Source organism: Ranitomeya variabilis, chromosome 7 (genome assembly GCF_051348905.1).
Source record: "Ranitomeya variabilis isolate aRanVar5 chromosome 7, aRanVar5.hap1, whole genome shotgun sequence".
Taxonomy (NCBI): Eukaryota; Metazoa; Chordata; class Amphibia; order Anura; family Dendrobatidae; genus Ranitomeya; species Ranitomeya variabilis.
The window spans coordinates 199,425,835-199,453,469 of record NC_135238.1 but is presented as its reverse complement, the minus strand read 5'-3'; the positions used below and the strand labels follow the sequence as shown (position 1 = coordinate 199,453,469).

At 42.2% G+C, this 27,635-nt stretch overlaps 1 protein-coding gene across 1 annotated transcript in view; it reads left to right on the top strand.

Annotated features, from left to right (window-relative positions):
* MTX2 (metaxin 2) overlaps positions 1-23,211 on the top strand; it is a 98,157-nt gene extending 74,946 nt beyond the window's left edge. The window contains exons 5-10 of the mRNA XM_077272644.1: positions 3,322-3,398; positions 4,269-4,361; positions 10,613-10,651; positions 10,991-11,116; positions 12,565-12,641; positions 22,818-23,211. Of these exons, the coding sequence (XP_077128759.1) occupies positions 3,322-3,398; positions 4,269-4,361; positions 10,613-10,651; positions 10,991-11,116; positions 12,565-12,641; positions 22,818-23,028 (623 nt within the window). The 3' untranslated portion in view covers positions 23,029-23,211. The remainder of the gene's footprint in view (positions 1-3,321; positions 3,399-4,268; positions 4,362-10,612; positions 10,652-10,990; positions 11,117-12,564; positions 12,642-22,817) is intronic.
* Positions 23,212-27,635: the final 4,424 nt, after the last annotated feature.

Sequence of the window (27,635 nt, the reverse complement as noted above, 5' to 3'; positions counted from 1 at the left end):
GGATGTCGCTCGGACCAAACTCTGATCAGAATAATCTGTCCGTTTATCGAGTACGTCGATAAATCTGACGTGTGAATGAGCCGTAATGATGGTTGGTAATATATTAATTGGTCGCCGTGCCCTTCAGTTTACCGGCATCACGTGATTGCATTTGTGACTTGACGAATCACAGAATGGTTGCTGTAAGAAGTGGTGATCACTTTTTGAAGAGAAGACGGAGATCTTAATTTCTCCATCTTCTCCATTGTCTCCGTGCGTGTGCATGAGGCTGCACTTGGATGACATCTGAGTGCAGTCCGATGTTTCACACGCACCCATAGACTTGTATGGGTGCTCGTGATCCAATTTGGGGAGCTACTCGCAGCGAATGATGACGAATCGGCATGAGAAAAAAATCACTGATCTACACTGCCCCATGGTTTAACATTGGTCCAAGTGCTATCCGATAAAACCTCAGAGAGCTCTCGGCCGTGTTATACGCTAGTGTGAGCGAGCCCTTACATTGAGAATGTAACCGCTACTGAAGCCGCTCGATGCTGGTGTCCAGTGCGTCTGTTACTACCATCATTACACTTACACACGATCCCTAACAAGTGGGCAAATAAAAAGTTCTCTGGAGTAAGGCTTTAAGGTTCAGTAAAGGGAAACAGGCCTATGATGAAGTCGTGAAGCAGCTGCTGCCTAAATGACTATTAGGCCGCCATATAAAAAATAGGTCAATAACCATTTCACTCTCCAGTGTATGGCTGGGATTTCTCCAGTATGCACAGTGCTCCTTAATCATATAGTCTAAAGGTACCTTCACACTCAGCAACTTTACAACGAGAACGACAACGATCCGTGACGTTGCAGCGTCCTGGTTAGCGATCTCGTTGTGTTGACACGCAGCAGCGATCTGGATCCCGCTGTGATATCGCTGGTCGGAGCTAGAAGTCCAGAACTTTATTTGGTCGTCAGGTCGGCGTGTATCGTCGTGTTTGACATCAAAAGCAACGATGCAAGCAATGTATTACATGGAGGTAACGACCTGTGAGAACGAGAAGTGAGTCGCCGTTACGTCACAGAATCGCTCCTGCATCGTTGTGGAGCTGCTGTGTTTGACGTCACTACAGCGACCTAAACAGCGACGCTGCATCGATCGGCTCGTTGTCTATATCGCTGCAGCGTCGCTGAGTGTGACGGTACCTTAAGGCTCTAGTAACATGAATGCTATGGCCAAGAAGCGGTGAAGCATCTGTTGTACAACTAATCCAAACAGTGACTAATGGATCTCGTTGACACTGACTGTTGTCTGAGTCCATCAATGATTTCTTTTGATTCTGCAACTAGGTCCTATCAAATCCACCACAATTCCACATCTATTGGTTTGTCCATGCCTGGAAAAAAAAATCCACAAAAATGCCATGCATGATATTTCCACACATGTTACGCTAATGAGCTGCAAATGTGATCATTGAATGACTATACTAATTATAATTTTGGATCTCCGGTGGATCAATGGAACGCCTGCACAAGAGATCTAAGTGTCCGCTTTGGATTTCTGTCATGGATCATCTAGTGATCAAGACAACCTATGGCATATCCTTGACTTGAGATGATAGCCTTTCTGATCTCAACTCCATTATGGGAGATGTAGTGGCAGTCAACTCTCCCAGAAGGACATAATACCATACTAAACAGAATTTTTAAGAGCTCAACAGAAGAGAAAACAAATTATACACATACACACACACACACACACACACACACACACACACACACACACACACACACACACACACACACACACACACACACACACACACACACACACCCCCCCCCCCAAAAGTTTGGAATTATATGCTTAACGAAAAAGTGTGAAACAACTGAAAATATGTCTTATATTCTAGGTTCTTCAAAGTAGCCACCTTTTGCTTTGATGACTGCTTTGCACACTCTTGGCATTCTCTTGATGAGCTTCAAGAGGTAGTCACCGGGAATGGTTTTCACTTCACAGGTATGCCCTGTCAGGTTAAATAAGTGGGATTTCTTGCCGTATAAATGGGGTTGGGACCATCAGTTGTGTTGTGCAGAAGTCTGGTGGATACACAGCTGATAGTCCTACCATCGACTGCTACAAAGAAACTGGCTCACATGAGGACCGCCCCAGGAAAGAAAGACCAAGAGTCACCTCTGCTTCTGAGGATAAGTTTAGCCGAGTCACCAGCCTCAGAAATCGCAGGTTAACAGCAGCTCAGATTAGAGACCAGGTCAATGCCACACAGAGTTCTAGCAGCAGACACATCTCTACAACAACTGCTAAAAGGAGACTTTGTGCAGCAGACCTTCATGGTAAAATAGCTGCTAGGAAACCACTGCTAAGGACAGGCAACAAGCAGAAGAGACTTGTTTGGGCTAAAGAACACAAGGAATGGACATTAGACCAGTGGAAATCTGTGCTTTGGTCTGATGAGTCCGAATTTGAGATCTTTGGTTCCAACCACTGTGTTTGTGCTGCGCAGAAAAGGTGAACGGATGGACTCTACATGCCTGGTTCCCACCGTGAAGCATGGAGGAGGAGGTGTGATGGTGTGGGGGTGCTTTGCTGGTGACACTGTTGGGGATTTATTCAAAATTGAAGGCATACTGAACTAGCATGGCTACCACAGCATCTTGCAGCGGCATGCTATTCCATCCGGTTTGCGTTTAGTTGGACCATCATTTATTTTTCAACAGGACAATGACCGCAAACACACCTCCAGGCTGTGTAAGGGCTATTTGACCAAGAAGGAGAGTGATGGGTGCTACGCCAGATGACCTGGTTTCCACAGTCACCAGACCTGAACCCAATCGAGATGGTTTGGAGTGAGCTGGACCGCAGAGTGAAGGCAAAAGGGCCAACAAGTGATAAGCATCTCTGGGAACTCCTTCAAGATTGTTGGAAGACCATTCCCGGTGACTACCTCTTGAAGCTCATCAAGAGAATGCCAAGAGTGTGCAAAGCAGTCATCAAAGCAAAAGGTGGCTACTTTGAAGAACCTAGAATATAAGACATATTTTCAGTTGTTTCACACTTTTTTGTTAAGTATATAATTGCACATGTGTTAATTCATAGTTTTGATGCCTTCAGTGTGAATGTACAATTTTCATAGTCATGAAAATACAGAAAAATCTTTACATGAGAAGGTGTGTCCAAACTTTTGGTCTGTACTGTGTGGTGAAATTTAATTTTTTAAGATGAAAATGCCCTAATCTGTTTGTCCAGGTCCCCACGTGAGTCTTTTTTATATATCTCTTGTTCAGCGTTCTAGTGATTACATGAAACATTTTTATTTTCTACAGGTAAAGTTCCTTTCATCCATGTTGGGAATCAAGTAGTATCTGAACTGGGACCAATAGTTCAATTTGTGAAAGCCAAGGTAAGAATTGGAACAAGAAGTGAATCAGCATTGTTATAGGTTAAGTGTCCCTTCATTAACTATCGTCTAAAGGCCCCCATGCGCATGAGCCATCGTCGATATGGACAGGACCAGAAGACCATGTGTATGGCATCATCCGGACTGACCCTTTTCTTTCTGCAGGAGATGAGATGCTCAGAGGTTTATGGTAGCGGCTTTTTCCTCTTTCCGGTCGCTGACCGCTATGTATGGTCACCGATGGTTACTGTAGATACACTGTCTGTGCATATTGTTTTTCTCTATTCACCATAAGCAGGGCCCAACTGTGTGTAGTGTTTCCTATTGGGATTATTGAATGGAAATCCAGGGTCTTTCTATCAGTTGACCTATAGTATAGCAGCCCTGTGTTAGCCATATACATATTATAAAAGGTGAACGTGGCGATTATGGTGGGGAGCTAATAATGTAATGTGGATGAGGGTGGGGGAGAAGGATTGAGCGTGTTCCCCAAACCATAAACAGCGCTTGGATTCCGTTGGCGACACCTGTGGTTAAGCTCTGCAGGGTTATTATGGGCTGTATTGGGATGATAATTTTTGTATATTCCTGATATAACCATTTTATGTTGCTGCTGGAACTTGAGGTTACGAAATATGGGCTGGATTCAGGGTGGAGGAGCTCACCAACTCCTTATTGATTATCGGCTTCTATTCCCCCGTCCTCTGATGGTACTGAAGACACTTTTGATCTGGTATTTGCATGATTCCCTGCACTAGGTAGCTTCTGACCCTCTCCAGGTTTTGATTTGATCTTATTATGTGGGCGAAGTCTTTGTATATATTTTTTTGCAAACAGAAGACCTGGCGATAACACTTGCTTTTCCTCACGTAGGGCCATTCACTTAGTGACGGCTTAGATGAAGTCCAGAAGGCAGAGATGAAAGCGTACATGGAACTTGTTAATAATATGCTTCTGACAGCAGAGGTACGGTATGTTACGCCATCGTGCGACTGTAGCTGTCTGTTTTTTTTATTTTTAGTCTGTGTTCTTTACTTTCTACTAATATTAAAGTGAACCTGTGAGCCCATTCTACTACCCCCAACCAAGTCCGCGTGTTTGTGTTTAGGTGATAAGATCACAAGTGAATCCAATACCTTTATTAAATGCAAATGCTGATCTGCTGCGAAGAAACCCATTTTAGAAGTGGTATGCAAATGAGTCTGCAAGTGCTCTGGGTGGGACCTGAGCAGATGTCTGAAATAGCCGTAACTCTGCAGGGTGATTGACAGATAGCACTGCTGCAGCATGTCAATCACCTAGTGCTGGTGGGTGGAGTTGGGCTGAGAACAGAGTTGGGACCTGCGGCAGTGAAAGTGCTCTGCCCCGCCCTGAGCACTTGCAGACTCCTCACTGCTACAGTGGGTTTCTCTGTAGCGGAACCGCTTTTGTGTTTTCTAAAGTTCTGGATTCATTTGTGTTCTTAGCACTTACACAAGGAATCAGTTTGGGGGTAGAATGAGGTGACAGATTCCCTTTAAAGAATGTATTTCTTGCCATGTTCTTTTTAGCCATCTTTATAAAATTGGGCAAAAAAGGTCACCAAATATGACCTAATTGACTGAAGCAGATTTCACGTTCATTTTCCAACCACAGATTACCCAGTGATCGGAGCGGCACCTATGTGTAGCCTGTATATGTTTGCAACATTTTTTTTTAAAGCTTTTGGACCAATGTTAATATGGTCACTAACATTTTGTAAGCTTAATTCGAACTTCAAGAGAATTTGTCACCAGGTTTATGGTTCCCAGTCTGAGGGCAACATAAAATAGGGGCAAAGACCCAAATTCCAGCAATGTGTCACTTACTGGGCTCCTTGCTGTAGTTTTCTCTTTGGGCCCTGTATGTCATTGTCCGTATCCATGATTGACAGCTGTATGCGTGCTGCACTTACTGGCATTAAGCTGCTAATCAGTGGTGGGGAATGGGGATCGCCGTAGCTCATGAATATCCGGGTCCATATAGCAGGAGATCATCATGGAGGGGCAGAGCAGAACTGCAGCAGATATAGCTGTGATTAATCAAAAGTACAGCAAGAAGCCCAGGAAATGATGCAGCATTAGAATCTGGGTGTTAATAATAATAATAATAATAATAATGATGTTATTTATGTCGCGCCACTAAATTCTGCAGCACTTTACAATTCTGCCCCTACTTTATGCTGCTGTCAGATAGCGCATCAGGAACCTGGTGTCAGATTCTCTTTAATTAGAGACATTTATCAAATTAGTGTAAGGGCAGCATGGGGCAGTTACCCATAAGAGTCAGTTCGATTTCACCCTTCATTTTTCTGTGGCCAAAATAAAAAGGCAAGAGCCATTTGGTAGAAGTTCCCACCTCCACCTTTCAGAAATTTATTGCACATTCTATGTATATACCATAATGGCTTGCCATGGGAACATTCCTTTTTAATGGGTGGTTTAGGACTAGTAAAAGGGTCTGCTTATTATTTCTATTAAATGGTCACAGATATGGGCTGTAATACCAGACACAACCTAAGGACAAAAAGTGGCGCTATGTCCAAAAAAGACGAAAAAATATACTGTGTGTGTGTGTGTATGTATGTATATATATATATATATATATATATATATATATATATATATATATATATATATATATATATATATATATATATATATATATATATATATACACACAGTTATATGAAAAAGTTTGGGCACCCCTATTAATCTTAAGCTTAATGCTTTATAAAAATTGTTTTTTTTGCAACAGCTATTTCAGCTTCATATATCTAATAACTGTTGGACATAGTAATATTTCTGCCTTGAAATGAGGTTTATTGTACTAACAGAAAGTGTGCAATCTGCATTCAAACAAAATTTGACAGGTGCATAAGTATGGGCACCTCACCAGGAAAGTGACATTAATATTTAGTAGATCCTCCTTTTGCAAAAATAACAGCCTCTAGTCGCTTCCTGTAGCTTTTAATGAGTTCCTGGATCCTGGATGAAGGTATTTTTGACCATTCCTCTTTACAAAACAATTCCAGTTCAGTTAAGTTTGATGGTTGCCGAGCATGGACAGCCCTCTTCAAATGATCCCACAGATGTTCAATGATATTCAGGTCTGGGGACTGGGATGGCCATTCCAGAGCAGTGTAATTGTTCCTCTGCATGAATGCCTGAGTATATTTGGAGCCGTGTTTTGGATAATTGTCTTGCTGAAAGATCCATCCCCTGCGTAACTTCAACTTTGTCACTGATTCATGAACATTATTGTCAAGAATCTGCTGATACTGAGAGGAATCCATGCGTCCCTCAACTTTAACAAGATTCACATTGGCCACACAGCCCCAAAGCATGATGGAACCTCCACCAAATTTTACTGTGGGTAGCAAGTGTTTTTCCTGGAATACTGTGTTTTTTTTTTACGCCTTTTTGTATGACCAGACAACTCAATCTCGGTTTCATCAGTCCACAGGACCTTCTTCCAAAAAGAAATTGGCTTCTCCAAATGTGCTTTTGCATACCTCAGCCGACTCTGTTTGTGGCGTGCTTGCAGAAACTGCTTCTTTCGCATCACTCTCACATAGAGCTTCTCCTTGTGCAAAGTGCGTTGTATAGTTGACCGATGCACAGTGACACCATCTGCAGCAAGTTGATGCTGCAGCTCTCTGGAGGTGGTCTGAGGATTGTCCTTGACTGATCTCACCATTCTTTTTCTCCTCCTTTCTGATGTTTTTCTTGGCCTGCCACTTCTGGCCTTAACAAGAACTGTACCTGTGTTCTTCTATTTCCTTACTATGTTCCTCACAGTGGAAATTGACAGGTTAAACCTCTGAGACAGCTTTTTGTATCCTTCCCCTGAACAACTATGTTGAATAATCTTTGTTTTCAGATCATTTGACAGTTGTTTTGAGGAGCCCATGATGCCACTCTTCAGAGGAGATTCAAACGGGAGAACAACTTGCAAGTGGCCACTTAAGTAGCTTTTCTCATGATTGCATACACCTGGCTATGAAGTTCAAAGCTCAATGAGGTTACAAAACCAAAAAGAGTGCTTTAGTAAGTCAGTAAAAAGTAGGTAGGAGTATTTAAAACAAGAAAATGATAAGGGTGCCCATACTTATGCACCTGTCAAATTTTGTTTGAATGCAGATTGTACACTTTCTGTTAGTACAATAAACCTCATTTCAAGGCAGAAACATTACTGTGTCCAACAGTTATTAGATATATGAAACTGAAATAGCTGTTGCAAAAAACAATTTTTATAAAACATTAATCTTAAGATTAATAGGGGTGCCCAAACTTTTTCATATAACTGTGTGTGTGTATATATATATATAATATTTATATTTAATACATATATTTTTACATTTATTCATTTTTTTTAAACATCCAGGACAATCCCTTTAATTTGGTGTTTTAAGGTAGAGCTAAATAAAATTCCATGTAGATGGTACCAATGCACATGGGAATTTGGCTCGCCAAAATTCTTATTGCTAGGTTGGTCACCAAAAAGATCCGAGCCAGTTACTGGAAATGTTCTTCTAAGAATTGTTCAGTGTATTAGCCACCTTGTGTTTTTCATGTATTTGTGATGGTTTTTGTATCGTACGTCATCTGTTGCGGCGTAGATCAGTAGTCCACATGTAAACTAAATTCTCCACTGCAGACTCGCGGACTTCTGTGTTTGCAGGATGTTCGTCTTCAGTCTCCTTTGAGCACTGTATGTACTTATGTATGTACACCGGCTATAATTGTCTCCCACCTCCACCCGCTGGGATCCAGATTAGGATGATTCCTAAAACGAACAGGTCTCCAATTCTGAAGCCGATCATAGTCCAGGAATGAAGCAATTCCACATGTTGTTCTCACTCTGCTGGAAATGACGAAACGCTCGTCCCCAACACCTCGCCATCATGGCTGTACACATACACACTGCACCGCTGTATAATCTGTAATGTAGGCGCAGCGTGCAGCAATTAATTTTCTTTCCACCCACCATTATTAATTGTGCAGTTTACCTTCATCGCAGCACAAGTTACTATAACTTGTCTGAAGGTTCCAAACTAATCATCAATTCTTTTGCTAGCTTGGTCTAAAGAGTAGATGACCACCCGAATACTGCAAAGTTAAATTTCAAATGCCACAGCTTGTATCAATATTGTGATTTCTAAGAAATAAGAAATTTCAGGATTGTTACAAAAAATGAACCGCCCCCCCCCCAACAACAACAACAAGAATTAAAATACTTCTGAACTGAAGTGCCTTCTATGTACACTGTTCAAATAAATAAAGGGAACACTTAAACTACAGAATATAACCCCAAGTAAATCAAACTTCTGTTAAATCAAACTGTCCACTTAGAAAGCAACACTGACTATCAATTTCACATGCTGTTGTGCAAATGGAATAGACAAAAGATGGAAATTATTTGCAATTATCATGACACCCTCAATAAAGGAGTGGTTCTGCAGGTGGGGACCACAGACCATATCTCAGTACCAATGCTTTCTGGCTGATGTTTTGGTCACTTTTGAATGTTGGTTGTGCTTCTACACTCGTGGTAGCATGAGACGGACTCTACAACCCACACAAGTGGTTCAGGTAATGCAGCTCATCCAGGATGGCACATCAATGCGAGCTGTGGCAGGAAGGTTTGCTGTGTCTGAGCGTAGTGTCCAGAGGCTGGAGGCGATACCAGGAGACAGGCCAGTACACCAGGAGATGTGGAGGGGGCCGTAGAAGGGCAGCAACCCAGCAGCAGGACCGCTACCTCAGCCTTTGTGCTAGGAGGAACAGGAGGAGCACTGCAAAATGACCTCCAGCAGGCCACAAATGTGCATGTGTCTGCGCAAACGGTTAGAAACCGACTCCATGAAGATGGTCTGAGTGCCTGACGTCCACAGATGGGGCTTGTGCTCACAGCCCAACACCGTGCAGGACGCTTGGCATTTGCAACAGAACACCAGGATTGGCAAATTCGCCACTGGCACCCTGTGATCTTCACAGATGAAAGCAGGTTCACACGGAGCACATGTGAAAGACATGACAGAGTCTGGAGACACCGTGGAGAGCGACCTGCTGCCTGCAACATCCTTCAGCATCACCGGTTTGGCAGTGGGTCAGTAATGGTGTGGGGTGGCATTTCTTTGGAGGGCTGCACGGCCCTCCATCTGTTCGCCAGTGGTAGCCTGACTGCCATTAGGTACCGAGATTAGATCCTCAGACCCCTTGTGAGACCATATGCTGGTGCGGTTGGTCCTGGGTTCCTTCTAATGCAGGGCAATGCCAGACCTCATGTGGCTGGAGTGTGTCAGCAGTTCCTGCAAGATGAAGACATTGAAGCTATGGACTGGCCCGCCCGTTCCCCAGACCTGAATCCGATTGAACACATCTGGGACATCATGTCTTGCATCATCCACCAACGTCACGTTGCACCACAGACTGTCCAGGAGTTGGTGGATGATTTAGTCCAGGTCTGGGAGGAGATCCCTCAGGAGACCATCCGCCGCCTCATCAGGAGCATGCCCAGGCGTTGTAGGGAGATCATACAGGCACGTGGAGGCCACACACACTACTGCGCATCATTTCCTTATCTTGAGGCATTTCCACTGAAGTTGGATCAGCCTGTAACTTCATTTTCCACTTTGATTTTGAGCATCATTCCAACTCCAGACCTCCGTGGGATATTAGTTGTGATTTACGTTGATAATTTTTAGGTTTTATTGTTCTCAACACATTCCACTATGTAATGAATAAAGGTTTACAAATGGAATATTTCATTCAGTGATATCTAGGATGTGGGATTTTAGTGTTCCCTTTATTTTTTTTGAGCAGTGTATATTGTGAAAGTCCTATAATCCAGAACTTTGCAGTCCAAAACGCCAGATAAAAGAGCACAGGATATAAATAGTCCAATAATAAAACTGGTAGAAAATTACTTAATGGGTAAAATATATATACCATATATAAAATATGCCATAAACCCACACTTGCTCCGTCCCCTTGTGGACGCTCATGCTGTCATTTTGATATGAAACCTCACATATTTGTCTAGCTCTTTCTCCATGTTTAGTACATGCATGTATTATGTATGTGGAGGGGGGTGTCTTAGTATTTGGAAGACAAAGAAAGCCCCGTGTCCCTGTAAATGCAGATTTCCCCCCTCTTGGTTTTGATCTTTGTACATTATCATTTCTTTCCTTGCAGTTGTATATTCAGTGGTGTGATGAAGCTACACTCGAGGAGGTGAGTGACTCCGAAGCATTTATCTTGGTTAAATTTTAATGAGAAAACACTTTTGCTCACAATCGTAGGTCCCTTCTCATAAATGAAACATTGAGGTTTTATACCATTAGTTGATACAATGTATTTTTTTTTCTGCTGGCACATACATTTTGCAATACATCTGGCAAATTTTAATATAGCTGTTAGCTATTTTCTATATATTTATAAGAAGTAATGTTTAAAGAGAGATTTCCCTCCGCAAGCTATCATTTCTATAGGAGAATTTCTGCTTTTTAAGCTACAGATCGTGTTGTATAAATATTTTTAGCGCCCGCTTTTATGGGTTCTCTCGCTCTGCAGATAACACAGCCCCGGTATAGCTCGCCGTACTCGTGGCCCCTCAAAAATATTTTAGTTCTTCAAAAGAAATGGGAAGTTAAGAGAAAAATGAAAGCAATCGGATGGGCTGGAAAGAACCTGGATCAGGTCAGTATGCCTATACGTGTCTGTACATTTTAGTTTGTATATTAAGCCACGTGTATTATTCCAAGCAAAGAGTGAGCTTGAAATTATTATATACCAGTTACCATCAGAATATTCTTCACCTTCATTCTTCTCCACTACTGGAACCTTCATAGACCATGAGACTTGTGTCTGCCGGTTTCCCCTGGTTCTTTCCTAGTTGCAAGAATGCCTCCAGGAGGAGTTGTAAGAAGTGTTAGGTTAGTGTGGGTTTAACCACTTTTAGATCTTTGTGGGTTCCATTACTTTGACCCCCACAAATCGCCAGAACGGGAAGCCTGTGTTTGTCGTTCTCTGTTCTCCCAAAGCCAGGAGGCATTTTTGGAGCTGTCAGGTCGCGCATGCACTCTCCTGCTCCCTTCTAGTTTATGTCACTGCAACGCTCCAATATCTATGTATCTTCAATGCTATGGATTTTGAATTGAGCATCAGGTCGCACAGGCAACCTGCCACCCCATTCAATTCCTTCTGGCAGAAATATTGTCTCCAGGGAGAATGGAAGACACAAGATTCTTTGGGTTCTCAACTAATCCATCGTTTTTAACTTGGGTCTGTGTATAGGAAAATATTGAGCTTTTCCAATTGTAATGTTCTTCCTACTTTACAATTGACTCTGAGATTTGAAGGCATCTCAAGTATTTTGCAGCTGTGTGGTAGGAAATGAGAAAACGTCACCTATACAAATCCTGACGAATCCTAGCAAGTTTTAGAAATGGATGGCAAATGATCCAGGCTGCAAGTGATCATGTCAGGAAGACACAGAATCCATCTACATATACGAAGATTTTATCTTACATTAACATTTCTACTGAGTCTCTAATTTTTTGGTCCCAGAAAGAAAATCTTGTGCCTCTCCACCACAATCATATTAATTGGACTTTCAAATTTTAATTCTTCGAGGCAGATTAGAAGCGATTTTATAATCCATATATAGAATCCTGTTTTATTCATAAATACGTTATATACTTGATTTTCCTGCGATCGCCCACACAAATACTGCATCCCTAAATCACAAAAGTTCTATATTCAGAATTAGATCGGGGTACAGGGTTGTCATGGAATGGAAGGAGAATTACTGATTAAATAAAAAGATACACCAAAGCCTAAAGAAGTATTCTCATCTCATACAGGATATCCCATAATTATATAGTACATTCAGATCCCACCAATGTGACCACCATCGATCGGGGCTTTGTTGCATGTAGCGGTCAGTGGAGAGGAGGTTGGAATTCCCAGTATTCCCAGTACAAATAAATGGTATCTTTGACCCCTTTCCACTATCTGCGTTCTAAGTTCTTGATATAGATGTGGATCCGATTTGCTCCCAGATTCCAAATACATTTATAACATTCTATTTTGATATGCCAGAAATGTATGTAGCGGTCATACAGCTTTAGGTTGCCTTTTCTCAGGTCTATGAAGATGTCGATCAGTGTTGCCAGGCCCTTTCACAAAGGTTAGGAACCCAGCCATATTTCTTCAATAAGCAGTAAGTATTTTTGTTAATAAAATAACTTTACTTTCATCTGTCTTTTAATAGTCCAACATATGTAACAGTCTATCACTTATTTCTTGGTTTGCACATTTTTTTTTTTTTTTTGGTAACAAACTTTCATGGAGGACCTCAAGACAAACCCTTAGAAAAATTCACTCTACAGATTAGCTGATTAGAAGTGTTGTATTACGTGGAGCCATTTGGATGAGCAGCCGTCCATGTAATAGACGGACAGGATAGAGCCACCCACGAGGGTGCAGCTCTTATATAGTTCCCTCCCTTGGCATCATAGGGGTGACCTTCTCTAAGGTTCCTATACCTGTATGGAGCAGGAACACTGAGATTGTCTTTCGTTATCACCCCTCATAGACTAAATCTTGCCATAGATATCCGATGATGGTGGCCAATACTTTAATGGCGTAGGTATACTAAATATTGGTCTGATGATATGTTATTTCTTTTTCCCTTCTTTACCCATTTTGTTTCTACTGGATGCAAAAAACATGGGCACACATAAGTGATGGCAGATTTTATTAAAGGCAATATTGAGATCTGTACCTTCAGTTTTATTAGCATTTGCTAGGAAAAATAAATAAAAAAACAAACAATAAAAGATGATTACTAGATTATTAAAAGAGCTGAAAAATCAAAGACACAAAGGACCTCATCTGTCACTGTATTGTCTGCTGGGTGAAGACAAATCCGCTCCCCTGGGTCAGAAGTGCGGAGAACACTACATCCTTGTATGAAGCTTCCGCTGTGCCACTGCCCCATGTACCACAGGATCCCTCAGTACGGAGTATGAAACGATGCAAAAATCTCAGGATTCACTGCACTATTGTGTTTGGGAAGGTGCTGCTCCATTTTCAAACTGCATTGTTTTTGGTGCACATAGACTTGACAATTTTGGCCCATCCATGCACCATTAACGAGCTTCGAGCAACTACACACAAGCATTCAACACTTGTTTATCGACTTTTTTACAAAGGCAGATGAAGAATGACGAGGACACAACAATCACATCATCCGTTTATACCTTGTATTTTGCTGCCGATAACTATGATTTTTTTTTTTTGGGGTAGCATAAACGAATCTGATCAACTGCTGACGGAGCACTTTGCTCGTTCTGTGTGTTATCGCCACCATCTATACACAGTCAATAATTGTGAATTTCCTACGAACACTCGTTATCAACTCTTGTAACGGCATCATAAGATTTCTCCATCCGGAGTGATGTTACTACACAGAGCCTCAATTAGGAATCGACGGTAATACAAAGGGCTAGTATTTCGTATAGTAGCAGTACGATGTATTCACATATGTGCGGTATGTACAGTTCTTCCCGTTTCTGCGCATCATTAGTTGTATCCTTGCAGACTCCACCATTGGCTCAGACAATGTCTCATTGTAAATTAAAACACAATTCCGAAGTATAAGCTGCCATTAGACTAGAATGAAAACTCTTCATATTAGGCCATTGCAATACATCTTGATGATCCTACCTTATCTCCTCATTCCATTAAGCCGGTTATATAGTGCCGGCCATATGGCAGCGATTCAACTCTAAACTCATCAAGAGGGAATTATTCCCATGGTATTCATCCCATTGATCAATTTAGCACAAAGTTAGAAAGTCGGTTTCATTATCTCCATTTTTCCAAGAATTTATTGGACATGTGTCGTCGTCATGCATTATGGTTAAATATAACTAGAATGATGGGGGAACAGGTTGGATTTTCCATAAAGGGGTAACAAGTGGCTTATGTGTAGGATTTCCTTGCTCCCATTCATGGTAATATAACAGGGAGAATATAGCAGAATCATTCTGGGGGTGGATAGATCAAAACGTGTACAAATATGAAAAAGGAACCAAATGTCAGGTACCATTCTGCATAAGATGTAAGCCAACGTCTAGCTACAATGGCCCTCACCTCGGATTGTGCTCCATTCACTGTTTTTTTTTTAATTTGCTGTGTGTGATCCCCTCAAGGTCCATTTTCCTCTAAGTAGAAGAAAATCATCTGTATATGTGTTATTATCTAGCTTTCTTAGACTTGTGAAAGGAAAACTGTATTTTTAGGTAGCGTTCGGCAAAACCAGGGACCACTTATGCAGTCCATAGACCAGAGCCCTGCATACTTCTCACTACTAGTGATGAGCGAGTGTACTCGTTGCTCGGGTGATCCCCGAGTATTTGTTAGTGTTCGGAGATTTAGTTTTCATCGCGGCAGCTGAATGATTTACAGCTACTAGCCAGGCTGATTACATGTGGGGATTCCCTAGCAACCAGGCAACGCCCACATGTACTCAGGCTGGCTAGTAGCTGTAAATCATTCAGCTGCAGCGATGAAAACTAAATCTCCGAACACTAATAAATACTTGGAGACCACCCGAGCAACAAGTATACTCGCTCATCACTACTTACTGGCATTTCCAGTCCCCGTTCTCAGTAGCAGGCGCCTACAATGTCATACATGTGGCAATGTAATGTCTCTGTTGGGCCTACTAATCAGAAGAAGTGCTGGTATGGCACAGGTAGTAGGAGGCTGGAAGTGCTATGGTCCAATGGTCACAGACCACCAACATGGCACTGGACTAGGGTCCTGCAATTTTTTTTTTTTTACTCTAGTAGTAACCCGCACTGGGTATTTTCCAAATGGCTAATTTCTTAAACAAGGTTGGATTATAAATCTGAGAGCCAATCTATAGGAAATCTGGGAAGATGGACTTTAAGGGTTGCATTATTTAGACAAGCTAATATCGGTGTAAAAATGCTTGTTCCACCCGTGTAAACATGCTGGTGCACCCGATCAAGAAAAAAAAGATAATTTATGCAAGCATAAAAATCATTGTTACAGGCAGCACATCCCCCATATAAATGCCCATATATACAGGGCATGTGGTGCCGATAACATGATGCTGTGCGGGGTCGGAACGACCATTCTGTTACCATTGGTTATTATCGGTCGGTGTAGACAAGCCAATAAACAAGTTCTGATTGACTGATCTAGGTAGTATAGTGCAGTCTATGGAAGATGCTCATAAGTAACAGGCTGATCGGATAAACGAGTGTTTGGGCATCCATGAGGCAGATGAGGTTTAATACCAGGAACTGTAAAATTATGCACTTGGGCACTAATCTGCAGGCATCATATATTTTTAGGAGAGTAAAACTAGGAGCGTCCCTTGTAGAGAAGAATCCGGGCCTAGATCACAAGCTAAATAACAGCATGCAATGTCAATCAGCTGCTTCTAAGGCCAGCAGGATATTGTCATCTATTATAAGGGGCATGGACTCTGAAGACAGAGACGTAATACTACCATTTTACAAAGCTTTAGTGCAACCTCGTCTGGGATGTGCAGTTCAGTTCTGGGCACCAGATCATAGAAGGGATGCCCGGGAGATAAAGTGTAAAGAAGGCGCCACAAAACCATGGAGGATCTTGGTTATGAGGAAAGATTAAAATGACTACGGTAAGTTTATTTAGTCTTAAGAAGAGACTTCTAAGGGAGACATGATTATCCTGTACAAGTACATAAATGGCCATACAACAAGTATGATTCAAGGCTATTACGTGTAACTCCCTCCAATGACAATGAGGCACTCCTTCCTTCTGGAGAAAAAAAGGTTGAATCTCCAGAGGAGCCAGGTATTCTTTACCATAAGGCTACTTTCACACTAGCGTTGTTTGCTGTACGTCGGAATGCGTCGTTTTGGAGAAAAAAACGCACCCTGCAAAGTTGCCCGCAGGATGCGTTTTTTCTCCATAGGCTTGCATTAGCGACGCATTAAGAACTATGGAATAGTCTACCTCAGGAGCCCGTTACAGAGGAAACCTATGATTGTTTTTAAAAAAGGCTTAAATGCTTCTTTTAGAAGAAAATAATATAAATATGTAAATGTGTACAGTTCTTTTCTAAATGTTTCATCTAGTGGATCAATAAAATCAGGAGGGAAAGATTAGCTGGTCTTGGACAGACCGGATCGTGCATTGTTGCGATGCATGGTGCCCCTTCCCTTTGTCTTGTCCCAACCCTCTGTTGAACCTGATGGACATTTTTTTTTTTTTTTTTTTCCAACCGTGTTAATTATGTAATAACATGTATATAGTGTAAATAGAGCCTTGTACAACACCTTTAACATAGGGAGACGGTTATCTGATTTATTTGGCTCCTGAGACTCCATGACATTACATAGCGCCATCCCTTCATGGATGGTACTATATGGTGGCCATCCAGGTGAATAGCCGGCCATTTAATAAATATATATTCTGTTTCGACAATCCCTTTAATAAATAACATTGGGGTTTCCATGTAATTAAGTGGTTCTAGAATAAATATATATTTACATATTGTAGACTTCCATATTGATGTAGAACTGGGCAGATTGGCGATGAAAGCATGTCCGGTTATACCCCTGCAGAGGGCCGGGGTTACCTGCAGGTATTACTGATGACATCTGCTTGGGTGACAAGGTCACAGCATTCATGGCTGTCAAGTGGAAGTGGTACCATTCACAGAATCTCTTCTCCCCTTTGATTTTTTTTTCTGTGAGGTTTATTACCATTTGTTTAGACATTTACACAACAGAAATGGATCTGACTGCCACCGCTATGTAGTTCCCATTCTCACTTGGTAGGAATGTGAGACCCATAAAGTGCAGAAGAGTCTGTAAGTGTTTGATGTGCTTCTCCTTTCTTATGCACCAGAGCTGTGGGGGACATTGCAAAAGGACAGGTGATTCATGTAGCTTGTCCCACCAGCGGAAAGGGCGAGAAACAGTTTTCACTTGTCACACTACTGGTCAGGCCGAGGACAGGGGGCTGAGACTCCCATCCGGTATCACCATATGTGGCGGTATAGTTCTTGCACCCTTACTTATTGGTACGAGTCCTGTATGTGTATACATGATAAACCTGTGTTGTCTGCACTAAATGCTGTCATATTTACTAAAAACACATCATGACACTTATTCTACCATCCATGGAAGCCAAAAAAGCCCAAGCCACTGGCTGCGAGCGGGTCCCGGGCCTGTGTATTACACTACAATGGTGTTGAAGCAGATACAACATTGTCTTGATTAATAGCCAGCTTTAATAAAACGGTTGTATTTATTTATTTTTTGGATATATATGACTGACCTGTACATTGAATTCTCTGTGCAAAATAAAAATAAAATAGACAGTTATGAGAATTAGTTTGTTTCTACGGCCACAGTCCTGTTTATTGCCGGTGTTCAGATCTTACCTCTGTAACATGGTTTGTAGGGCGCCTTTTAATTCTCACAGCCCTTCACAGATGACATTTAGGGCGAGTTCACACTTGGCGTTTTTCAGCATGTTTTTCTTACTTTTTCTTATGTTTTTTTTTATGCGGTTTTGGCATGCTAGATTTGTGTCTTGTGCATACTGATAAAAAATTTAGTGTTGGCAAAAAAAGTCCTATTTTATAGAATCAGGTTTTGGCACAAAAAAATGCAGCAAAACCTGATACCTGCGTTTTTGCTGTGTTTTTTAGCAGTTTTTTTCACCACCTATTCATTTCAGTGGGAGAAAAGAGCTGAAAAAACACTGAAAGGAGTAAGATGCTCCTATTGTGCAAATAACCACGTGCGAAAAAACTGATGACAAAAAAAACAAGCTGTGTGCGTGAGATTTCTGCAATCTTATAGGCTTTGCTGGCTCTGTAAAACGCAGCTGAAAATTTCATAAACGCGTAAAAGCTGCAAAAACGCCTAGTGTGAACTTAGCCTTATTGGCAATGACTACAACAAATCTTAGTTAAGTGTCAGAATAGCCCAATAACAATGTCTTATTGAGAAACGTTACAATACAGATGTAGCAGAGCTGGTTGTGTCATTTGTGACTAGTCTTGGCGGGTGATTGTAGTGCACAAAAGAAGTAAATCTATATATATAATTGTCTAAGGGGTTTTTTTTTGTCTGTAACCGAAATCCCGCGTCGCTGATTGGTCTCGCCCGGTCGGCCTCGACCAATCAGCGTTCATAAATAAACTACATACATATACTAGAACGAGAATAACATGAAGGACAGTCTGTGAGGGAGAGAATAACATGGAGGACAGTCTGTGAGGAAGAGAATAACATGGAGGACAGTCTGTGAGGAAGAGAATAACATGGAGGACAGTGTGTGAGGGAGAGAATAACATGGAGGACAGTGTGTGAGGGAGAGAATAACATGGAGGACAGTCTGTGAGGGAGAGAGTAACATGGAGGACAGTGTGTGAGGGAGAATAACATGGAGGACAGTCTGAGGGCGAGAATAACATGGAGGACAGTCTGTGAGGGAGAGAATAACATGGAGGTCAGTCTGTGAGGGAGAGAATAACATGGAGGACAGTCTGTGAGGGAGAGAATAACAATGAGGACAGTCTGAGGGAGAGAATAACAATGAGGACAGTCTGTGAGGAAGAGAATAACATGGAGGACAGTCTGTGAGGAAGAGAATAACATGGAGGACAGTCTGTGAGGGAGAGAATAACATGGATAACAGTCATTTGTGACTAGTTGTGGCGGGTGATTGTAGTGCACAAAAGAAGTAAATCTAAATATATAATTGTCTAAGGGTTTTTTTTTGTCTGTAACCGAAATCCCGCGTCGCTGATTGGTCTCGCCCGGTCGGCCTCGACCAATCAGCGTTCATAAATAAACTACATACATATACTAGAACGAGAATAACATGAAGGACAGTCTGTGAGGGAGAGAATAACATTGAGGACAGTGTGTGAGGGAGAGAATAACATGGAGGACAGTCTGTGAGGGAGAGAATAACACGGAGGACAGTCTGTGAGGGCGAGAATAACATGGAGGACAGTGTGTAAGGGAGAGAATAACATGGAGGACAGTGTGTGAGGGAGAGAATAACATGGAGGACAGTGTGTGAGGGAGACAATAACATGGAGGACAGTCTGTGAGGGAGAGAATAACATGGAGGACAGTATGTGAGGGAGAGAGTAACATGGAGGACAGTGTGTGAGGGAGAATAACATGGAGGACAGTCTGTGAGGGCGAGAATAACATGAATGGCAGTCTGTGAGGGAGAGAATAACATGGAGGACAGTCTGTGAGGGAGAGAATAACATGGAGGTCAGTCTGAGGGAGAGAATAACATGGAGGACAGTCTGTGAGGGAAAGAATAACATGGAGGACAGTCTGTGAGGGAGAGAATAACATGGAGGACAGTCTGTGAGGGAGAGAATAACATGGAGGACAGTCTGTGAGGAAGAGAATAACATGGAGGACAGTGTGTGAGGGAGAGAATAACATGGAGGACAGTCTGTGAGGGAGAGAATAACATGGAGGACAGTGTGTGAGGGAGAGAATAACATGGAGAACAGTCTGAGGGAGAGAATAACATGGAGGACAGTATGTGAGGGAGAGAGTAACATGGAGGACAGTGTGTGAGGGAGAATAACATGGAGGACAGTCTGTGAGGGCGAGAATAACATGAATGGCAGTCTGTGAGGGAGAGAATAACATGGAGGTCAGTCTGAGGGAGAGAATAACATGGAGGACAGTCTGTGAGGGAAAGAATAACATGGAGGACAGTCTGTGAGGGAGAGAATAACATGGAGGACAGTCTGTGAGGGAGAGAATAACATGGAGGACAGTCTGTGAGGAAGAGAATAACATGGAGGACAGTCTGTGAGGGCGAGAATAACATGGAGGACAGTCTGTGAGGGAGAGAATAACATGGAGGACAGTCTGTGAGGGAGAGAATAACATGGAGGACAGTCTGTGAGGGAGAGAATAACATGGAGGACAGTCTGTGAGGGCGAGAATAACATGGAGGACAGTCTGTGAGGGAGAGAATAACATGGAGGACAGTCTGTGAGGGCGAGAATAACATGGAGGACAGTCTGTGAGGGCGAGAATAACATGGAGGTCAGTCTGTGAGGGGGAGAATAACATGGAGGACAGTGTGTGAGGGAGAGAATAACATGGAGGACAGTGTGTGAGGGAGAGAATAACATGGAGAACAGTCTGAGGGAGAGAATAACATGGAGGACAGTTTGTGAGGGAGAGAGTAACATGGAGGACAGTGTGTGAGGGAGAATAACATGGAGGACAGTCTGTGAGGGCGAGAATAACATGAATGGCAGTCTGTGAAGGAGAGAATAACATGGAGGACAGTCTGTGAGGGCGAGAATAACATGGAGGACAGTCTGTGAGGGAGAGAATAACATGGAGGTCAGTCTGTGAGGGGGAGAATAACATGGAGGACAGTCTGTGAGGGAGAGAATAACATGGAGGACAGTATGTGAGGGAGAGAATAACATGGAGGACAGTGTGTGAGGGAGAGCATAACATGGAGAACAGTCTGAGGGAGAGAATAACATGGAGGACAGTTTGTGAGGGAGAGAGTAACATGGAGGACAGTGTGTGAGGAAGAATAACATGGAGGACAGTCTGTGAGGGCGAGAATAACATGAATGGCAGTCTGTGAGAGCGAGAATAACATGGAGGACAGTCTGTGAGGGAGAGAATAACATGGAGGACAGTCTGTGAGGGAGAGAATAACATGGAGGACAGTCTGTGAGGAAGAGAATAACATGGAGGACAGTCTGTGAGGAAGAGAATAACATGGATGAAAGTCTGAGGGCGAGAATAACAGAGGACAGTCTGTGAGGGAGAATAACATGAAGGACAGTCTGTGAAGGAGAGAATAACATGGAGGACAGTGTGTGAGGGAAAGAATAACATGGAGGACAGTCTGTGAGAGAGAACAACATGGAGGACAGTGTGTAAGGGAGAGAATCAAATTTTCTCCGTTTTTAAGTTTATCATATGGTAAAATAAATGGTGTCTTTGAAAACTATAAGTCATCCTGTAGAAAACAAGCTGTCATATAGCAATAGATGACTAATAAGGTTTTGACTCTCAAAATAAAGACAGGAGAAAAACCATGGCCGTGTGTCCAATGGGTTAAAACATAAATGTAAGCACCAATGTTTATATGAATACTAGATGGTGGCCCGATTCTAACTCATCGGGTATCTACTATATAATCGTCTAATTCTGTCTGTTTGTCTGTAACGGAAATCCCGCGTTGCTGATTGGTGGCGGGCCGTTGGCGAGACCAATCAGCGACAGGCACAGTCCGGCCACGAATTGGCACGGGATTTGAACCACGCTTCGCTGATTGGTCGCGGCTGGCCGGGAGCGACCAATCAGCGCAGCGGGGTTAAAATCTCGAGCCAATATCGCTGATTGGTCGCTCCCGGCCGGCCGCGACCAATCAGTGATATTGGCGCGGGATTTAAACACCGCTTCACTGATAATGTATATATTTTACCCGGAAAATCCTGTGTATTCATTGCATTATTCTTAAATCTTCATAAATAAACTACATACATATTCTAGAATACCCGATGCTTTAGAATTGGGCCACCATCTAGTATACAATAATTGTACATTGTGAAGTATTACGGGACCCACACACTTGATTTACTGGTTACAAAAATGTCTTATCAGAATTTGGTATCAGGTTTTTTTACCATTTGGGTCACTTTAGCATTTAAAAAGGGTTGTTCAGTAGTCGAAAACAAAACAAAAAAAAGTTCAAAAACTGACGGGCACCTGATTTCATCCTTACACATTCACACTTGGGCAGGCAGGCATGTTTTTAGTAGGGAGAAGTGGTTCCCTTGAAAACAAAAGATCGGCATGTTGAAATTCAACATGTTTAATCCTTTTTCACCTGACATCTGAGGAATGAAGGGCGGCTGAACAGTTGATATGGTTTAGATTTAAGGCGGTTTCCTCCTAAAGTCTGTAAGATTGGACAACCTAAATGTAATGTGTATTTAGCTACAGACGCAAAAAACGCTCTCTCTTCCATCCATGGTTCCGTGGTTCTCATTTTGAGTGCCGAAACGTATGGGAATTTTAAATTAATTTCAAAACGTGAGTCCCCACCAAAAAAAACCAAATTGATTCCCTGGGGAGTGATAAGTATGGTATCTCCATTTTAACACCTTGTTTGGGGAACGAGCTAATGTACCACTGATGTACCCCGAGTCTTCAAAGGAGTTAATCTGGAAGGAAAAATTTTCTGAATTTATTTTACATGTTTTTGCCTCATTAGGAGAAATCACAGATGGTTTTGACTTGAACACTGCACTGATCTGTTTCTTGTCCAACTCTCGTAGACCCACTGAGCTGGATGCTCTGGTATTCGGACATCTGTTCACAATCCTCACCACTCAGCTGACTAACGATGAACTCCGCGAAAAAGTGAAAAACTACAGCAACCTCGTCGCCTTTTGCCGAAGGATCGAACAGAACTATTTCGAAGATCACGACAGGGACAGTTCGGCCGGCTCTTCTTTAAGATTATCCAAGGGCCCAACATTGCCCTAGGCCCTAGGGTTTCCAAATTATGAATTTTTTGAGAAATCTACCATGAGAATTGGCATATTACTGTAACAGAATTTCGCTGTCTACAATACATGCAATAGATAATCCTTTGTATTGCACTCAAAAGTATTCATAGAACTGAACTCTTATCTGCATTATAATAAATGGAAAACAAATGCATGAGAACTACACTTCCTTCTTTTTGATCTTCCCCAAATCCCCTGTTCCAAACCTCTAGAGATGTAGCAAATAATGGCTTCAGATCTTGACAGGAGAGGAACAAAGGAGAGGTCATTTGCATCACACTCCAGGGATTATAGTGTTATACATCAGGCAGCAAGACTTGGTAGAACTACTGTTTTCAGGGTTTAACAAGCAAGAACTCAGAAAATCTGCGTGTTTACAAGGTGATTAGTCCCTGTAACAGATTAGCATCCCAAAGATGGAAGTGTAGCCGTAATCTGGTTAAGTAAAAATAACACAACTACTTTTGGGCTTTTTCCTCATAGTTGTTGCCAAACTCTGATACTTTCTTTTTTTTTTTTTTTTTAAATTGTCAAAAATGTTGGCAATAGGAAAGTAGGGACTATAAGAATATCTGGACACAGCTTTGAGGCTTTCCAAAACGACCAGCTTTTCAAGTGGAAACTGCTTCTGGAACTGCTTTTTTGGGAGGAGTTTTTGGAGTTTTTCATTTTTTTAAGCAATTTAGAAGAATTTTTTAAAATCCTTTTGCAACATTTTTTTGTGATCATAGGCCTTGCTCTTTTTTGCCATGATTTGTTTTTCTTTTTTCTTCTTGAACTTTATCCTTTCAGACACCGCTGCTTTGTTTTTACGTTTTCTATTTTTTGTTAGTTTCGATAATTATACTTATGACTAAACCAAATTATATCTTTATTTGAATTATTTTTTTTCAATTGTGCCATTTGTATTAAAGAAGCACTTCTACAAAAAAATGTTGTTCCCTAAACCTGTCTAGATATGTATGTACAGTAGTGCGAGTGAGATACCGATTGCTGTCTTTCTCAGTTTCCAGCGCCGCTCCAGTCCAATCTAATTCCAACATGGCAAAAAGTACAGGGGAGAACATGGACCTTGCTCTTTTTTTGATTGTTAGTAGACCTTCAACGTGGCAGACCAAGGGGTCTTCAGTAGACCCCCAGACTACCAATGCAACAATCGATCACATCACCGGAAAGTTGAAAAGCTGTTGTAAGCAGCTCACCCCCCAATGTTGCTGTGACCATTGGTGATTTTACTGTTGGGGCTGGCTGTGTAACACCTGATCCTGTGCCCACGCCATACAGTAAGTGGGCATATCTCTACAGGTACGGTGGATGCTGCCAAGATGTTAAAGGCCTAGCAGACGCCGTGTTACTATTTTGTAAAAGTTGCTGAAGTTGCTCTCCATTTTTAAGACATCCCAAGGTTCGCCTAGACAGGATTTTAAAATGAGCCACATAATTGGCTAAATGATACATTTTATGCATCACTCTTTTGCTCCAGAAATTTGCACCAAAATATTGGAACAGACAAATGGAATGTGAACAGAGCCTAATACAACATTTCTCCTACAGTAATAATACAGGTCCTTCTCAAAAAATTAGCATATAGTGTTAAATTTCATTATTTATCATAATGTAATGATTACAATTAAACTTTCATATATTATAGATTCATTATCCACCAACTGAAATTTGTCAGGTCTTTTATTGTTTTAATACTGATGATTTTGGCATACAACTCCTGATAACCCAAAAAACCTGTCTCAATAAATTAGCATATTTCACCCGTCCAATCAAATAAAAGTGTTTTTTAATAACAAACAAAAAAACCATCAAATAATAATGTTCAGTTATGCACTCAATACTTGGTCGGGAATCCTTTGGCAGAAATGACTGCTTCAATGCGGCGTGGCATGGAGGCAATCAGCCTGTGACACTGCTGAGATGTTATGGAGGCCCAAGATGCTTCAATAGCGGCCTTAAGCTCATCCAGAGTGTTGGGTCTTGCGTCTCTCAACTTTCTCTTCACAATATCCCACAGATTCTCTATGGGGTTCAGGTCAGGAGAGTTGGCAGGCCAATTGAGCACAGTAATACCATGGTCAGTAAACCATTTACCAGTGGTTTTGGCACTGTGAGCAGGTGCCAGGTCGTGCTGAAAAATGAAATCTTCATCTCCATAAAGCATTTCAGCCAATGGAAGCATGAAGTGCTCCAAAATCTCCTGATAGCTAGCTGCATTGACCCTGCCCTTGATGAAACACAGTGGACCAACACCAGCAGCTGACATGGCACCCCACACCATCACTGACTGTGGGTACTTGACACTGGACTTCAGGCATTTTGGCATTTCCTTCTCCCCAGTCTTCCTCCAGACTCTGGCACCTTGATTTCCGAATGACATGCAAAATTTGCTTTCATCAGAAAAAAGTACTTGGGACCACTTAGCAACAGTCCAGTGCTGCTTCTCTGTAGCCCAGGTCAGGCGCTTCTGCCGCTGTTTATGGTTCAAAAGTGGCTTTACCTGGGGAATGCGGCACCTGTAGCCCATTTCCTGCACACGCCTGTGCACGGTGGCTCTGGATGTTTCCACACCAGACTCAGTCCACTGCTTCCTCAGGTTCCCCAAGGTCTGGAATCGGTCCTTCTCCACAATCTTCCTCAGGGTCCGGTCACCTCTTCTCGTTGTACAGCGTTTTCTGCCACATTGTTTCCTTCCAACAGACTTACCATTGAGGTGCCTTGATACAGCACTCTGGGAACAGCCTATTTGTTGAGAAATTTCTTTCTGGGTCTTACCCTCTTGCTTGAGGGTGTCAATGATGGCCTTCTTGACATCTGTCAGGTCGCTAGTCTTAAGGTACCGTCACATTAAGCGACGCTGCAGCGATAGCGACAGCGATGCCGATCGCTGCAGCGTCGCTGTTTGGTCGCTGGAGAGCTGTCACACAGACCGCTCTCCAGCGACCAACGATGCCGAGGTCCTCGGGTAACCATCGGGTTACTAAGCGCAGGGCCGCGCTTAGTAACCCGATGTTTACCCTGGTTACCAGCGTAAAAGTTAAAAAAACAAACAGCACATACTCACCAGCGCGTCCCCCGGCCTCTGCTTCCTGACACTGACTGAGCTCCGGCCCTAACAGCAGAGCGGTGACGTCACCGCTGTGCTTTCACTTTCAGTTTAGGGCCGGCGCTCAGTCAGTGTCAGGAAGCAGAGGCTGGGGGACGCGCAGGTGAGTATGTGCTGTTTGTTTTTTTAACTTTTACGCTGGTAACCAGGGTAAACATCGGGTTACTAAGCGCGGCCCTGCGCTTAGTAACCCGATGTTTACCCTGGTTACCAGTGTAAAATATCGCTGGTATCCTTGCTTTTGCTGTCAAACACGGCGATACACGGCGACCTAGCGACCAAATAAAGTGCAGACCTTCTAGCAGCGACCAGCAATTTCACAGCGGGATCCAGATCGCTGCTGCGTGTCAAATACAGCGATATCGCTATCCAGGTCGCTGCAACGTCACGGATCGCTGGCGATATCGCCTAGTGTGACGGTACCTTTACCCATGATGGGGGTTTTGAGTAATTAACCAGGCAGGGAGTTTTTAAAAGCCTCAGGTATCTTTTGCATGTGTTTAGAGTTAATTAGTTGATTCAGAAGATTAGGGTAATAGGTAGTTTAGAGAACCTTTTCTTGATATGCTAATTTATTGAGACAGGTTTTTTGGGTTATCAGGAGTTGTAGGCCAAAATCATCAGTATTAAAACAATAAAAGACCTGACAAATTTCAGTTGGTGGATAATGAATCTATAATATATGAAAGTTTAATTGTAATCATTACATTATGGTAAATAATGAAATTTAACCCTATATGCTAATTTTTTGAGAAGGACCTGTATATGGTTGGATATGACTTTCCCTGGCAATAGAATTTAGTTATTGGCGGTATAGAGATCCTGGACCCACAATGATCGGCTTATTTCCACACTTGCTATTAGTTGTTTTGTAATCATTTTTCTTTTGGGTCTGATGTTGTTTATTTACGGCATCTTTAGAAAGAACATTTGTGATTGTGGGCGGCTTACAATTGGATAAAATGAGTAGAATAATGAATGTCTCCGATCCCAAGACTCACGATTCATAGCATAATGTATTACTGTACTCCATTCCTAGCTCGGATATAACCCTGAGGATATTGAGTTACATTCCTCATGTCTTAAAGTAAGCAAAGGTTGGTTGCTTGAGAAGTGTCCATGTCACACAGGTCAGAAGTAGCTTACCTTTTGACCTAGGGTGCGATTACGCTATCAGCAAACAACATTGACTTATCATTTGTCAAGTTATGAGCAGTAAAATAAGGTGTTAGATCTGCAGAGTAACCAAACACTCAAAATCAACTTAAAATGTTATCTGGGGAGCTAAATAAATATGGCCTAAGGTATACACCCCTTTCCTCCCCCACCTCTGATCTGAGCATATTACATCAGTATGAAGTTAAGTCAGTGGCACACATTCGTTTAAAAAGGTTGTAAAGAGTCTGTCAAAATAAACTTTTTTTGTTCTGGAAACCGCACCACATCTGTCCACAGACTGAAGCTGGTACTGC